We start from the raw sequence: 15,678 nt of genomic DNA on the forward strand, positions 1-15,678 counted from the left end.
GTTGCTCCTTATTGGCTTCCTAGAGTAACTGAAAATTTTCTCTTACAGGACAAGCTGGGCCAATAAAGGAAATATACAGGAACCCCTCTGACCAAGAGACTGTCCTGCTGACATCAGAAGAACTGCCCAGGTGACAAGTCAGCAATTGCTCCCCCCTCCCCGTCCCTGTGCACCCCTGTGCCATCCCCTGATACCATCCTGTCTCCCCAGCAGACCTTTCTCAGTCTGTCTGTCTGTCCCTTCCCATATCTCTTCTTCTGTCTCTCTTTCCCTGTCTCTCTCCTTCAGTCTTTCTCCATCTTTCCCTCTCTTTCTGACTTTGTCTGTTTCTCTGATTTGCTGAGTCTCTACTGTTCTGTGTCTGTTTTCTCTTTTCCCACTCTTCCTGCATTTATTCATTCATTCAGACATACGAATTGAGGACCCACATGTGCCAGGCACTGCTCTGGACACTAAGAATATGGCAGTGAACAAAGCAAGTCCATGCCTTTCTAAGCATACATTCTAACAAGGGAAGGTGTGTGCTACCAAAATAAATAAGTAAAATATTGAGTGTGGAGAGTAGCTACCGGGCAATGGCCTGGGCTTCAAGAAACAGGGCTCCAGGCCCAGATCCCTCACTAATTGGTTTTGTAACTTGGCCACTCTCCCCTTCCCTTTCACAGCCTTGGTTTTCCCATTTCCATGGTGAGGGTGTTGGGCCAGATCAGTGCTGCCCTACCTTTTCACGGCCAAGAACTTCTTTTATTGAAATGCTGGTGACATAAGTTATACAAGGGCTGGATTCTAAATCAGTGCTTACACAAACAGTAGTGTCACGTAAAAGTTCCCCTTAAAGCCCTTAAACACCTGGCTTTGTTATACATGAAACAGTCAGTGGCATCCAGGGTCACATTGAATGATAAAGCACCCATCTGTAAGCACCAACCCTCAGAGGCCAGGGGCGGGGGGCGGGTGCTTGAAGGGCACAGGTGTCTTGAGACCATGAGAGCCATGGCAGCAAGTCCACGGCTCCCACCTAGGCTCACCCTGGGGCAGGCGCCCACATGGAAGGTCAGCTGGACCCACAGCACCTAAACTGCTCTCCCAGCATGCTTTCCCTGCGCCTGTGGGATTTGAATTCACACGAGGTCAAGTTTGCCTGTGATGCTGACTCCTGTATTTCATCTCTCTGGGCCTCAAGATTTAAAGGATTTTATCGGTCAAACAGCACTGCCTTTACCAAGTCGTCATTTACGAAGTATACTTTCTCCCTAGTTCACGTACTGCCGAGTCATACGTACCTAGCAGTTAGAGCTTCTGAACAACATGACAAATAGGGTTCCCACCCTGGAGTGGTTTAATGGCTCCAAAACCCAAGACACTTGCCCCTTGAGCCAGCCGGTGGGGAGGGGATGCTTTCTGAGGTGTTACTTGAAATCCTGAAAATGGCTTTAGGAGATTGCTAGCCTCGGGGAACCCAGTGTGAAAACCACTGACCACACGCCTCCTCCCTGAGCAGAAATCCTCCGGAACAGAGTCCTCCCCTCTCAGGGTCTGAGAGAGCAGGGCAAGGAGGGAAGGGGACGCACCGCCGTGTGTCAGGCCTGGCGTGAGAAGCCCTACATACGTGATTTATCAGTTAATCCGCAGTCCTCTGATTTCCTGAGCAGGTCAGCATTCCTGGCCCCATTCTGCAGACACGAAAGCAAAGGCCCGGGGAGCTTACGTGATTTGTCCACTGGCCCCGGGGCTAGAAGGTGGTGGAGCCAGGACCCGTGTGACCCTGCAGCCCCACCGTCACTGCCACCCTCCCCTCCGGGACCCCGTGGGCTCCGTGGAATGGGGAAACCTCAGTGGGCCTTTCATCCCCGGCCCCAGGGAGGGCATGGCCTTTCCATTTAGCAGAGATCCGCCCCCTCCGTCTCCTTCATAAGTGCCTTTCGAACATCTTTTATGAGGAACAGCCAAGCCTTTGTACCTCCATGGTCTGCAGTTTCTTCTCAATCCGCCTTCCAGAGACTATGTTCTACTCTCCTTAGAAGTAAATTAGGGCACTGCGTGGTGATGGGCTGAGCGTCCAAAAGGCTCCGTGGGTGGGTGGAGCTAACACCCAGATCTAGGCAGCGATTGGAGGTGCCACGTGTCTGTTACTTTTGTCTGGCCAATTGGCCGTGGAGGTGTGTCCCCACATTCAGGAGGCCCTGTGGCTGGTGGAGCTGGCAGCTGTTGGTCTTTTGATTTTAGCCTGGCCGTGGGCGATGACGCAGGAGGCCGTCTCTCTGGCCACTGGGAAATAAAATGGCATAGGAGGTGTGAAGACGGGCCTGAATTTTGGAGGAAAATGGATGAATGGGGCGAGGGAATTAGCATTCATTGAAAATGATGATTAAGAGTTGTGGCTCCAGATTAAGACAGACATGGGTTCAAATCCTGGTTCAGGCACTTCTATGCTGTGTGACCTAAGACAGGTGATTCCATCTCTCTGAAGCTCAATTCCCTCGCCTGAAAAAAGGGAAATGACATTACCTACATCCAGGAGCCTTACGAGGATTCAGTGAGATTGTGCGTGTTCCTTGGCACATAGTAAGAACTCAAGGGGAACCAGCCGCTACTCGCTGTTGCTGTTATCAGCTACCATGCACCAAGCTCTGTTCTCAGTGTTTTCCATACATTATGAGAAAGGCTACTAATTTTAAAGAAAAGGAAACTCGGATGTATGCAGTTCAAGAACTTGCCCCAGGCCACCAGCTAAGCAATTGAGAGGTGCTCCTCTGTCAGGCTCCAAAGCCCTCTGTCCACTCTGCACCCTGCCCTGGAGCTGACGCCTGGGCTTCCCTGTCTCCATCCACCCTCCAGCTCACATCATCTCTTTCTCTACCTGCTTCATCTTTGAGGTTGTCAGAGGCTCTTCCCAGGAGACACATCCCCTTTTATTGCACTCGTCTGGGAACCCAGCACTCCATAAGCCACCCATTAGATGTAATCTCTAATGAATGTGGTACATAGTAAATACAGGTAGCCCGTTTATGAGCTGCCATATTTATTATGCCCCTTAAATGCCAAAGAGCCAGAGCCAGCTGAAGCCGGATCAGACCCTGGAGAACAACTTTGCCTGGGTAGGCAGAGGAGGGGGCCCCAGAGCCTGGCCCCCTGAAGACTTCTCAGCATCTCACTGGGGCCGCCCCTCCTGCCCTCTAAAAACCCACCCAAGTCAGAGCCTGATGGCAGGAACTGACAGCCCATCAAACTCCATCTCCATCGTTTTGCAGATGAAGACACTGAGGCCAGAAAGAGGAAGTGACTTGCAGAGCTGGAGCTTGGGGCTCCAGACTCCCAGTCCAGTGCTCCTTCTGCCCTGCTGTCTGCCTGAACAGTGGTCCCTGGACCAGGTGGAGCACAGGATCTGGAGTGGGCTGAGGGGCATGCTTACAAGCTCCAGGATGTTGGGCACCTTCACCTCCCTGAGGCTCAGTGTCCTCATCTGTAAAATGGGCACAGTGCTTCCTGCCTCATGCGGTTGTTGAACGATTCAGGACAGTCACTTCATGGAACTGGCAAAGAGTCGGTACTCAATGAATGTTCTTTCCTGTCCTCTTCCCCATTTCCAAGGACGACAGGGTCTCAGCAGATGTATGGAGTTGCATCAGCCAAGCGCCCAAGGGAGAGGGGGTCAGCATGCAGTGCCTAGGGTGCAAGTCTTTGTCCTGGGGTCCTGATCTCATGGGCAATGATAGCCCAGTGAGTCACCTATGACTGTAAAGTTAGGTGTGTTCCTAGTAAGAGCTGTTCGCCCCACTCTGAGCCAGGTGCCGTGGGGAGCCCTGACACAGGACGTCTCATTTAATCCTCACAACACGCCACGATGCAGGTCCTAAGTGCCCACTTTCAGATGAAGAAACTGCGGCCCAAGATGTTAGGTCACTTACCAAAGACACAGAGGTAGAGAGGTGTGACGAGTCAGGATTGGAGCCCTGGTATGTCTGACTTCAGAGCCCATGCTTGGAACTGCCATGTTTAGATGCAGGTTAGTTGCTGCTTCTAGAAGGTCAGAGATGGAGGAGATAGAGGAGGCCTGGTGGCTTGGTGTGGGAACCTGTTCTGGAGGAAGAGAGCCTGGGCTTGGGCATGATGAAGAGACAAGGATGACCCACCATCAGGGATAATGGTTTAACAACTGGTGGGCGTGGCATGGACCAAGAGATGCTAGCTAAACAGGCCCGCCATACCCATGGGTCCCCACTGAATCTCAGCCCTCCACTGGCTGCTGGGAGGATGGGGCCTGGAACAAGGGAAGGGGTAGGCCCTCCTGGGTCTGCCCATCCTCTCCCCAGGGCCGTCAGGAAGAAAGTGTAGAAATATTGAACATTGTATATTGAATATGACCGTGACTTGTGCACCTTGAGGGATGACTTGCGATAGCAGATGCCGTCTGCTTCCACTGGGCATGGGGGAGGGCTACATCTTGTTTTCAAGCCCCAGTGCCTGGCATCCAGTCGTTGCACAATAAATGTTGAGTAGAATTGTATTCAGTGACCCGCTACCATGGGCATATGCTTAGGTAGGGACGGGGAGACTCCAGGGGGAGGTGGGATGCTGTAGGTCTCACGATAGAGGTAGTCAGGGCGGGGGAGCATCTGGGGGCTTGGGGCCCCAGGAGGTGCCTGCAGCTCTTTCCCTGAAACACCCCTCCTCACTGGACAGGTCCTTCGAGCCGGAGGGTATGTGGGGTGGTAGGTAGTTTGTCGGGCCTGGGTTCTGATCCTGCTCTAGGACCTTAGCAAGTCCCTCAAGGCCCTGAGCCTTAGTGTCTCCTCTACCAAATAGGAGGCTCATGTCTGTAATCAAGTAACATTCTGATGTCACACCTCTGAGCACCTGCCACACTGAGTACCTGCTAAGCGTATTTCTGCATTATTTCAGTTAATCCTCCCAACACTGCTGGGGAGGAAGCTTCTGTTTTTAATCTCCATTTTCAAGTTGGAGAGAGTAAGACTCAGAGAGGTAGAGTAATTTGCCCAAGACCACACAGCAAATGAACGGTAGAGACAGGGCTTGAACCCAGGCAGGCTGGCTCTCGAGTTCTCACTCCTAACTCTGGCCTCACAGGGCAAAGCACCAGCCCTGTGATAAGGAGGTTGTTGTCAGCTGCCCTCTTCCCCCATCGGCTACAAGGGCAGGCTGGCCACTGGGACACCCCAAGGAGGAGGAGAGGAGGGAGGGGCAGGAGTTCTTTTTGGATGGGGTCCCCCAGTGGGAAGACTGAGAGGGACTTGCTGTTTTGTAGGGGGAGCACCATGGAAGGTGACTGTCTGAGCTGCATGAAGTATCTGATGTTTGTATTCAATTTCTTCATATTTGTAAGTATTCCTGGAACATGCCCGGGGTCTCCCCAGGCCTCTGCGGGGTGGGCAGGACTGACTGCTGCTTGAAAGTCACGTGGGGCTGAGGCCCAGGAACAGGAACAGGGGCCAGTGCTAGAAGCAGCTCTACCTGCCCAGCTGGGGGCTCACGGCGGGGAGGCCCCCAGCAGTGCCCACCCCACTCCTAGAGCCCACCATCACAGGAGAGACGTTTTGCACAGCCCCTGGGATGATGCTTCAGCTACTCTAGAAAAGAAAAGATAGGGGCCTTAGTCCTGGCTACTGTCTTGAAATCTGGCCCCTGGTAGGGAGTTGGCAGGGGGAAGGAGGATGGGGGTGATCAGAGGGCAGCAGTTACGGACATCGGAGCTGGATGGGCGGAGCTGACGGAGCCACCTGATGAAATCTGAAACCTCTCTGGGACCAAGAGACCTGGGTTCAAAGCCCAGCTCTGCATCTCTCCAGCTATGTGATCTGAAACACATTTCACCCCTCTGAACCTCAGTATCTCCATCCTTTAATCTCCTCCCTCAACAGGTTTTTTGCAAATGAAGCAAGATTAGTTTAGGAAGTGCCTGGAATGTGTCGGCTCCATCCCCATCCAACCTATGGATTCTATGCGTGAAAGGACAGAGGCCCTGGGGGCTCAGGTGGCCAGCCCAGCGCCCTGTAACACAGCCCACCTGCTCTGCTCAGACCCATGGCCTCTCCCAGGAGCGGAGCCACGCTCATCGCGTGACCCCACCTCAACCTTTGACCTTAGTGCAGCCAAGACCTCGATGAGTAAACATCTACTAATGTCCCCCAGGGCAGGGTCACTAGGAAAGAGAGGCCTCTTCTGGTCAAGACTGACTCTGTCGGTCTGTCTGTCACCATCTATTTTTTGTACATTTCAGCAACTCTCCTGGATTCCCTCCCCTGCCCCTAATCCTGAAGAGCAGGGAGCCCCACAGACTTGAATTCTAGACCCAACTTCCAAGCTGGGTGGCCCTCGGCGGCTCCAGTGTCCCTAGGTGAAATGGGGCTGAGTCATCCTGGGCCGCCCAGCTCATGCCTGAGCCCCGCCCTTGAAGCAGAACTCAGCACACGATTATTAAACCCCCAAACATCCAACAGCTATGAGGAGGTTTCCCTGGACGTTTGTGGGGAGACCAAGGAGAAGGGCGTCGCACAGCAGACGGCAAAAATGTAGATTCCGTCGTTGGCTGTCCCTGGGTCCCTCAGGCCTCTCTGCCTCCCCCCTCCCACCACCACACCTGAAAATATCGCCTCTTGCCCCAGACCATCCAGCTCTTCCCCCAGCTTACAGACCCCTCAGCCAAGCCAAAGCTCAGCAGTTTTCTGTCATTCCTCAGGTCCTCCCACGACACAGGGATTTCAAACACTTCTCAGCCTTTAAAATCTGATGATGCCAAATGGTTTCTCCTGCAACAGGTCTGTTTCCGATACTGGTCTGTGCCCAAGACCAATGGAACGGATGTTTATTGAACCCTGCTAAGCACCTTCACGTCCGTTCTGTCCTTTCTTCTTATTTGGGGCCACCTTGGGAGGTGGGAAACAGTATCTTCTTTTAACCATGGGGAAGCCAAGGTTCAGAGAGGTTAAGCCACTTACCCAAGGTTACACAGCTAATAAGTGGCACAGCCCTTTCTCTGAACTAAGCTGCCTCTCTCCAAAGATAAGTAAGGCATGGAGACGAGGGCCATGGAGATAAAAACATAAAAAGAATGTGATGTGAGAGTGGTGACCCCAACCCACCTGAGAGCTCCTGTTGAGGACAAAGAGGATGGCTTTTGTCTGTGTTTTCCCAGCATAGGTGTCAGAGCATGTTCATGGATTTGGTGAGGGTCCTTGGGGCTGGAGTCAGGGAGGCCTGGGGTTCAGCCCTGGCTCTGCCATGAACTTGCCGTGTGACCTTCGGTGAGTTCGTTGGTCCCCTCTGGGGCTCAGTGTGGAATCAGAAGGTTGGACTGAATGACCTCATCACCCAGCAGCTCTAAAATTTAAGGAGAATATAAAAGTGGCAGATAAACTCTACAGGACATGGTTCTCAGCAGCCCGAGGCGGGGCGTGGGTCAGAGACTGGATCTGGAGGTTGCGTGACACACCGCAGGTCAGGGTAAGTAGGGGAATTCAGAGCAGAGGAAAACACTGCCAGGACATTGACTCTGGCAGCAAATGGAGTTTCTGCCCCGTCCACCGGGCACTCGGCGCCCCCGCCCCAGGGCCTCGCTCAGGGAAATGGCATGTGTGTGTGTGGAGTGTCTAACCTCCGTGTCTGCCTGTTTCTTCTCCCCTCTCCTGACTGGACCCGGGGAGCAGCTGGGTGGGGCCTGCCTGCTGGGCATCGGCATCTGGGTCATGGTGGACCCCACCGGCTTCCGGGAGATCGTGGCCGCCAACCCCCTGCTCATCACGGGCGCCTACATCCTCTTGGCCATGGGGGGCCTGCTTTTTCTGCTCGGCTTCCTGGGCTGCTGCGGGGCCGTCCGGGAGAACAAGTGTCTGCTGCTGTTGGTGAGTACCCCATCCTCCACCCCACCCATGGGTGCCCCGGGCTGGGCGTTGGGGGCCCTGCGTCCACACTACGGGGGACTCACACTGAGGTCTGAGCCAAGTAGGCCGTCCTCCAGGAGCGGGAGGACCACCAGCCTTTCCTATATGCATCTGCACTTGGACCCGTGCCTGCCGTGTGGGTGAGCCGCTCCCAGGTGGACAGTGACCTTGGCCTCCAGCTCTGGACAGCCAGGCTTCTCCAAGGCAGGGTCAGCTGAGAACGTTGACTCGTGATGCTTTCTACTTGCTTATAAGACCTCGAATATATAACTCTGTGGTAAAAGAGCTAAGATAGCTATCAGATAAATCATTCGGCTTTCGCATTTCCACTTCTAGAATAGAAATGATATGACCTCTGAAAGGCCTTTATTCATTAAATAAACAGTCCTTGACCCGCTATTACAGGCCACGTAGTTCACTAGGTGCTATAGATGCATCAGGGGCCGAGTGGCCGTCCCCTCCCTGGCGGACAGGCCGGTGAGAGGCAGGCGAGCCCACGAGGATGAGCTGGGCAGGCCTGGGCTTGTGTGCACTCTGCTCTGTCTCGTAACTAATGATGTGACTCCGGTCTAGTTTCTTAACCTCTCTGAGCTTTAGTGTCTTCTCGTTAAGTGAGGGGCGAACCAGCTCAGCTATAGGTTGGAGCCAAACAAGACAAGCGGTGGATATCCTGTTTCTCTGGTCTTCTGTGTTCACATGGGCTGTGGCCCTTTGGGCCTCTGCTTACTTCCCTGGCCTTGGTGATGGGGCTTCCTCTCCTACGAGGTCCTGTGCCCCCGGGGCTAGGAAAACCAGGTAGAGCGCAGTCCTGCTGGAGGGTAGGTTAAAAACGGCCCAGCTTAGAAAAGCGTGTGCGTGGATGGGCCAGCTTGCAGACGCTCCTCATGGGTGAGCAGCTGGGTGGGTCGGGGGTTAAGTGATAGGGAGACGTGGGCTGGTCAGTGACGTGGGCTTGCAAGGCGTCTGTCCACTCCTGCCTATGAGCCGGCACCAGTGGCTTTGGGAGGCAGAGATCTGGCACAAATGTCTCCTCCCCAGATTAGAGCAGACTGTAGACTCCCCATTCGTGTCACAGAGAGAACGTGAAATCAGCTGTGATGTGTGTGACACAGGCGCCCTGGGTCCCTCTGGCCTTGGGCAGCAGTGCAAGCTTTCCATCTGGAGAGAAACAAAGAAACCCGAGGGCGCCCCCTGGTGGAGAGCTCTGTACAGTGTCCGACGGTGCAGGGAAAAGTCCGGGCTTGGGGAGCTGGGGGCTTTGAAAGGAGCTGAGTATGGGTCCCAGGACACACCAGAGCTCCCTTCCTACATCCCTCCTCTGCCCACCCTACATCTTGCCCACTCCCAGGGCTCATCCAACGTTAATGGGCTCATCCCTGAAGCCAAGACAGGAAGCTGGGCTGGGGCTCTGGGCCAGGAGCAGGCTGGAGGCCTCGCAAGCCCTCTCCAGCTAAGTGGCTCCCGCAGAGCCTGCCAGCTGGACAAGACATCGCTCTCCCCAGTGCTTAGGGGAGAAGGCTGAGACCCCGGGGCAGGAGGAGGTTTGCTCCAAGTCCCCTGAGAGAGAGTTGAGTCCCGGCTGTGGCCGGTGTGCCCACCGAACCTTGAAGTCACCCCTTCCCATCCCCTCTTCTGCCTCCTTCCTCCCTTTTGTCTCTTCAGTCTCATTATGTCTGTTTCTCCCTTTCTTTTCTCGCTCTTTCTCTGCCTCTGTCTTCCTGTCTCTCTGTCTCTGCCTTTCTCTTGATCTCTTGGTTTCTGTGCCTGCTGCCTTTCCTTCTCCTTCTCCTGGACCACCCCCCCTCCCCCGCCTGCCTCTGCCCCCTCTCCCTGCCTCTGTCTTTCTTTACTTCCCCTGCTTCCTTTCCCCCTTCTCCTCCCCTCCCCTCTCTCCCCTTCCCCTCCCCTCCCCTCTCTCTCTCAGAACCCTAACACACACAACCCTGAGGTCATAGTGCAGGTCAAAGCCAGGGGAGTCTTGGACTCAGGTCTGCTGTCTCTCAGACCAGGGCTGATCCAGAGCCTCCTAACCTGGAATGGACTCAAGTGGTCCAAGACTCAACCAAAATTATGTGCAAAATATGTCAGGGCCTCCATGTGTGTGCCTGTACCCATGTGTTGTATGTGTGTGTGGTATGCATGCTAGCGTGTTTCTAGGGCCACCACAGCTTCTGGAAGGTTTTCAGAAAGATTCATGAAAAATAGGAAGAACCGCTTTCTCTTCCAACCTGGACTCAGCTGTGTGATGGTTCCAGCTGAAGAGGGGCCCCAGGTCTCACCCCTCCCGGCCACTGCATCCTTTTAAGAAGTCTGAGCCACCTCCTTGCCCTTCAGGGAAGGAGGGAAGACTTATCTTGAGAGAAGCCAAGAGGGGGTGACTTTAGTCACCTCTGGAACTGTGGCTTTAAAGGCTTGCAGAGAGAGGAGGCCTGGGGATAGGAGTTAGCTGGGCACCCCTCTGCCTCGCTCTGAGGCTAAACCCCAAGGGGTCCCAGTGACCCTTAGCCCTGGGGACAATGAGTCTAATGTCAGCTAACGATCAACTCTTCTAAAAACACGTTTTCCAAACACTCCTGTTGATCAATTTTACAGCATTTTCACGTACCATGGAACAATTTCAGCCTATTGGTGAGATTGTGTGGCATCCCCTTTTTCTAGCTGCTCAGCTATATAACTAGTTCAAGGAATGTTTTTAACCCATTTTTTGAAAGATTCACATTTTTTAAATATTTTATAACCAAGACATGCTAAATTGGAAGAGAACAGCAAAAAGAGATGAGTGTAATTTAAAAGTGATAAATGAGCTGAATTGTTCATGAAGTGTGTAAATTTGGTAAATATTATTAGAAATGAGAACTAAAAGCTGACATGCTGTAGGCAGATGGGTTAGAAAAGTCTGGAAATGCTCACTAGTAGGCAAAATAGCAGTTTTTACCCCTTGATTAATTTTCTGAGCCTAAGCAAAGTGTGATAAATTTGATGTTCAGGAATTACTGGCAAATGTGTCCTTAGGCAAATGGGATGAGGTCAGATTAACTCAAGGCAAACAAACCCTGGGAAAGGCCCTGGTTAGGGGAAGCCCCAGGAAGCATCAGCCCTGTGGCCAGGTCCAGGAGGAACCCCTCCAAATAACCGGTAGTAACCCTGTCAAGCAGGAGGAAATTATTTCATGCCGGAGAAGTTAGCAGAAGTGACATTGTTACTGATGTTGGCCCCAAAGCCCTGCACTTTCCTTCAGGTGACTTAAACTCACACACTCATGTCACCCCTCAGTCCCCATGCTTGGGGAGACTGCTCCAGGCAGGAGCAATGGCCAGGAGATCTGCAGACCCCCTTCCTCTGGGGAGGCCCGCTTTCCCCATCAATGAGTTACCAGGTTCATTCTTTAATTTCATCTCATGAATCTTATGTTTTTCATCTCATGAATTTCATTTCATGAATCATGAACCTTGGCTCAATGGAAACTCCATGAGGATGGGGACCACATCTGCCTTAGGTGTATTTGTTTACCAGTACCTAGCACAGTACCTGGCACAGCGTTAAGTGCTCAATAAACAGCCCTAGAATGAAGGAACAGAGAGGAGGTAGTCTCAGAGGTGTGGGTAAGAACATGCGCTTTGGAGTCAGAAAAACCTTGTTCTAATCCCTGCTCTGCCACTTCCTGGATGTGTGACCTGGGGTCAGTTACTTAACCTCTCTGAACTTCAGGTTCCTCATATGTAAAATAAAGATAATAATACCTCCTTCCCAGCCATAGTGTTGTGATCAGGGTTCAGTAAGAAAATGTGCATCTTGCTTAACTCTGTTCCTGGCACATATAAGCATTTGATAAATGTGAAAGCAAAAGGATTGGTGTCAATCCACAAGAGACCCTGCAGGCCACCTGAAAGTCTTAAGACTTGGAGGCTCTTCTGGGTTCCAGGATAACATGGTGTTAGGAGGCTGTGTTCTGGAATCAGAGTTCCTGTGTTTATCCCATCTGGGCCAGCTTGGTCAAGTTCTACCCTCTCAGGGTTCTAGTTTCCCCATCAGTAAAACAGAGGTGTTGTCGATAACAGCAGCTGCTACTCCAGGCTGCCCAGAGGGTTCAATGAAATCACCCATGTAAGAGCCACAGTGCTTAGGTGTTAAGCACCGCATAGATTGTAGCTGTTGTTATTTTTCCGGAGATCGCCCATGCCAGCCCTTGTCTCCAGGAAGGCCATGCTTCCTCCTGGTTCTGATCCACCATCTGAGCCGTGCTCACATCATGCCAGCCTCGTGCACAGCGCTTCACCTGCATCGTCTCGCTGACACGGTGCTAAGTCCCCTGGAAAGCGCACGCAGGCTCCCAGAGTGATGGGCACGCAGAGTTCATGAGTTCTGTCTCATCCATAGTTTATAACTGTCTAAGCCGAGGTTGATAGGCAGAGACAGCTCAGTCGCGTCGCTGGGGTGGAAACCATTTCTGAGGCCGCTCTTTGCCAGCCTGAGGACTGCCAGCAACTCCACCGAGAGGGCAGAGGGCGGGGCGGGGCTCTGTGGAGGCCATGTGAAAGAGAACCGGATGACCGTCTGTCACCAACCAAATGGAGATGCCAGGAGCCCTGCCAGGGCCCTCCATCACTGTCACAGGGATGAGAGGCTGCAGAGGCGGGGAACATACCTCTCAGCCCAAGGACCAGCTCGTGGAAGGGGATGGGATGGGCATCGTGGCCAGGGGCAGCCTGCCCTGGATGCAGGTGTCCCTCTGGCACTCTCCTTTCTGGTTAGGGAGCTCTGCCTCCCAACCTCTGTCCAAGGTCACCCCACACAGCTGACTACAGCAAGGCTGCCCCTGACCTGCTGGAACCAGAGCCCCAGGGTTCAGAAGAGCCACTGCCAGGCCAGCCCTGAACTGTGCTCTTCAGCAGAGAGAGAGAAGGGGTAGCGTGGTGCTCTGAATGGAGCTGGATTAAGAGGACAGGATTTGGTCTCAAATTTTTGAGCTGCACACCTTTGGAAGGGAAAGTTATTCTCCTCCTCTGGCTTGTTTCCTCCCCTGTGGAAATGGGGGCTAAACAGAAAAGAGACCATGGGACAGGTGTCGGGTTCTGATGCCAAGCAAGCCTCTATGAGACCAGAGACCATGGGCTTGAACCTGGCGAGACCTCCCCCCCGCCCCCCGCCCCTGTGGCTAAGGAGTGAACAATGCACGCCTTGTGCTGGCTGATCTGTTTAAGCCAGGGGCTCTCCTTGGGTTTGGACATTGAAAAAAACAAAACAAAGCCTTTGGCAGGTCTAGGAGATGTTTCATGTCTGCATCCTGGACAGATCATCTCACTCTCCATCCTAAGCTCTCCCTGAAAGCAGTCCTCAGACCAAGGAGTTTGGAGAAACCTCGGGACCTCTATGGGGCAGCTGCTGTTAGCACTGAAAAGTCAGGGAAGATATATGACTGGGGTCTTCCTGGGATGAGGATAAAGTGACAGAAACCTTCTGACCGGAAGAGACAGGATCCAGGAGAGAGACAACCCTGTTGGCTCCAAAGATGGGTTGTTGGTGTGTTTATTATGGAAAATGTCTGGCTTATGGCAGTTAAGTTCCTCAGTCTTTCAGAATCAGTACGTTGCATCAGTTGTGTGACAGATGGAAGGGCGCCTCGGCAAGCGGTCACCTGTCGCCTTCCCACCCGCCCTCGGGGCTCACGCGCCTGCCCCCTTCTCTCTGCAGTTCTTCCTGTTCATCCTGACCATCTTCTTGGCGGAGCTCTCGGCGGCCATCTTGGCCTTCATCTTCAGGGAAAACGTACGTACTGGGCCCCGTGTGCTCCGGCCCCATTCATGGCCAGCCCCTCCCTCCCCAGAGGGTCTCACAGAGTCAGTGCCCTCTCATCCAGTAGTTCCAGCCCAAATCACAACCCACCGGCCCAGCAAGGCCCCACAGCCCAAAGAGAGACCCCCGTGAGCCTCTCCCTGCAAGGGCTTTTCCAGAAGGTCAGAGTCAGAGGGCCCTTAAGGCTCTCTGCTCTTCCCAAGCATCTGGTGCTACCCCACACCTGGTTCTAGAATCTTCTATTCCACACCTTGCCCAGCTGTGGCCCAGCAGTAGTCATCTGACAGTCTGAGGATAGTCAAAGAGGCTGTCCCCCCAGCACAGAATGTGTGCCATGCAGGAGAACAGGACAGAGCCTTCTTGGATAAAGCCCTGGCAAGTATGAAATTTGGGCAACTTGCCCCCATAGACCATCTTATCACAGAGGCTCCAACCACTCAGGTCCCCGCCCTTCCCTGCAGCAGGGAGCAGGGTCATACCTCTCACACGGTGGCTTCTTCAGGTCCTGGGACGCAGTGCATCCACTTGGCTCTGTCTGAAGAACAGCTCAGGGCGGGGAGTGGGGGGGTGTGTGTGTGTGGCATGAGGGGCGAGCGCCCCCTTGTGGACCAACCCTCCCTCTGGGAGGAGCTGCAGGGCCGGTGGAGGTTCCCAGGTGGCCCTGGCCTCAGGCTTGCTGAGGCCCGTGTGGGTAGACTGCATTTTCACATCGGGGATCTGACGATGCAGGGAGGCCGCAGGTCCTGGGGTTGGAGGTGAGGGCCTGCCCCAGGTTAGCTGCCTAGGAGGAGGATCACTGGTACCAGGACCCTGAGGCCTTCCCCCTCCCTCCCCCTCCCTCCTCCTCCCTCCCCTCCCTCCCCCTCCTTCCCCCTCCCTCCCCCTCCCTCCCCCGGAGCAGATCGCTGGAGAGGCCAGGGAGGGGAGCCCTGTCAAGCTGCTGTAGATCTCAGCCTGCCCCCTCCCTTTGCCTCCAGCTCACCCGCGAATTCTTCACCAAGGAGCTCACCAAGCACTACCAGGGCAACAACGACACGGACGTCTTCTCTGCCACCTGGAACTCCGTCATGATCACGGTGAGTGGCCCCGGGGATGCTGTGCGCATTCCGAGACCTGATGCCCGGTGCAGCCAGTGTCTGGCCTCCAGAGCCCGCCTTGTTCACGTGTCTGCAGAGACATCGGTGATCAATCAGGCACTGCTCCACCCAGCCCAGACCGGGCCTCGGAACCCTCATTCGCACGGCATGCTGGCAGCCATTGCCCATCCATCAGAGTCCAGACTCAGGAGGAAGCCTGTTTGCTCTCTCCGTCTTGAGTCCTCAAGCAATCGTAACGGTCATCGATGATAGTAATCATAGCAACTATTTATTGAGTGCTAAGTGCCGGTGAGGTAGGAGTGGTTACCACCACCCTCACTTTACAGATGAGGACGCTGGAGGCTCAGAGAAGCTGAGTGACTTTCCCACGGTTGCACAGGAGGAGCTGGTGCAGCCAACCCACACCTGGGTCTTGACTCCGCCCCGGCCCGCCGCTTCACAGTGGCCTTTGAAGTGGCTGTGTGTCTCTGCACCCTCATACCTGGGTCCAGCTCCCATCCCCCCTTCTCTTTGCTCTCTTCCTAGTTTGGTTGCTGCGGGGTCAACGGGCCTGAAGACTTTAAGTTTGCATCAGTTTTCCGACTCCTGGCTTTGGAGAGTGGCGAGGTGCCGGAGGCCTGCTGCCGGAGAGAACCCCAGAGTCGGGACGGGGTCCTGCTGAGCAGGGAGGAATGCCTCCTGGGAAGGGACCTGTTCCTGAACAAGCAGGTACCAGGCCCTGCTCCCCCAGGCAGGGGAAGCCTGTCCATCGGGGCTTGGGTGGCCAGAGCGGGGTGGGTGACAGTGTGGGCTCTGAAGGCCTGAAGGCACTCAGGGAATCCCATGGAAATGTTGGCTGTGATATGGGACTCCTGAATGGGGGCTGAGGAAGGCTCGATGCATGCTCCTGA

General features: G+C 54.1%; 1 protein-coding gene across 4 annotated transcripts in view; it reads left to right on the forward strand.

The window, feature by feature from the left end:
- Window positions 1-15,678, forward strand: part of TSPAN18 (tetraspanin 18) — a 182,163-nt gene that overhangs the window by 155,677 nt on the left and 10,808 nt on the right. For all 4 annotated transcript variants that reach the window (XM_059931432.1, XM_059931433.1, XM_059931435.1 and 1 more), the window contains 6 exons: window positions 49-130; window positions 5,267-5,339; window positions 7,665-7,859; window positions 13,590-13,664; window positions 14,669-14,767; window positions 15,314-15,496. In XM_059931432.1, the coding sequence (XP_059787415.1) occupies window positions 5,277-5,339; window positions 7,665-7,859; window positions 13,590-13,664; window positions 14,669-14,767; window positions 15,314-15,496 (615 nt within the window). In that variant the 5' untranslated portion in view covers window positions 49-130; window positions 5,267-5,276. The remainder of the gene's footprint in view (window positions 1-48; window positions 131-5,266; window positions 5,340-7,664; window positions 7,860-13,589; window positions 13,665-14,668; window positions 14,768-15,313; window positions 15,497-15,678) is intronic.

The sequence above is a fragment of the Balaenoptera ricei genome, chromosome 8, assembly GCF_028023285.1.
Source record: "Balaenoptera ricei isolate mBalRic1 chromosome 8, mBalRic1.hap2, whole genome shotgun sequence".
Taxonomy (NCBI): domain Eukaryota; kingdom Metazoa; phylum Chordata; class Mammalia; order Artiodactyla; family Balaenopteridae; genus Balaenoptera; species Balaenoptera ricei.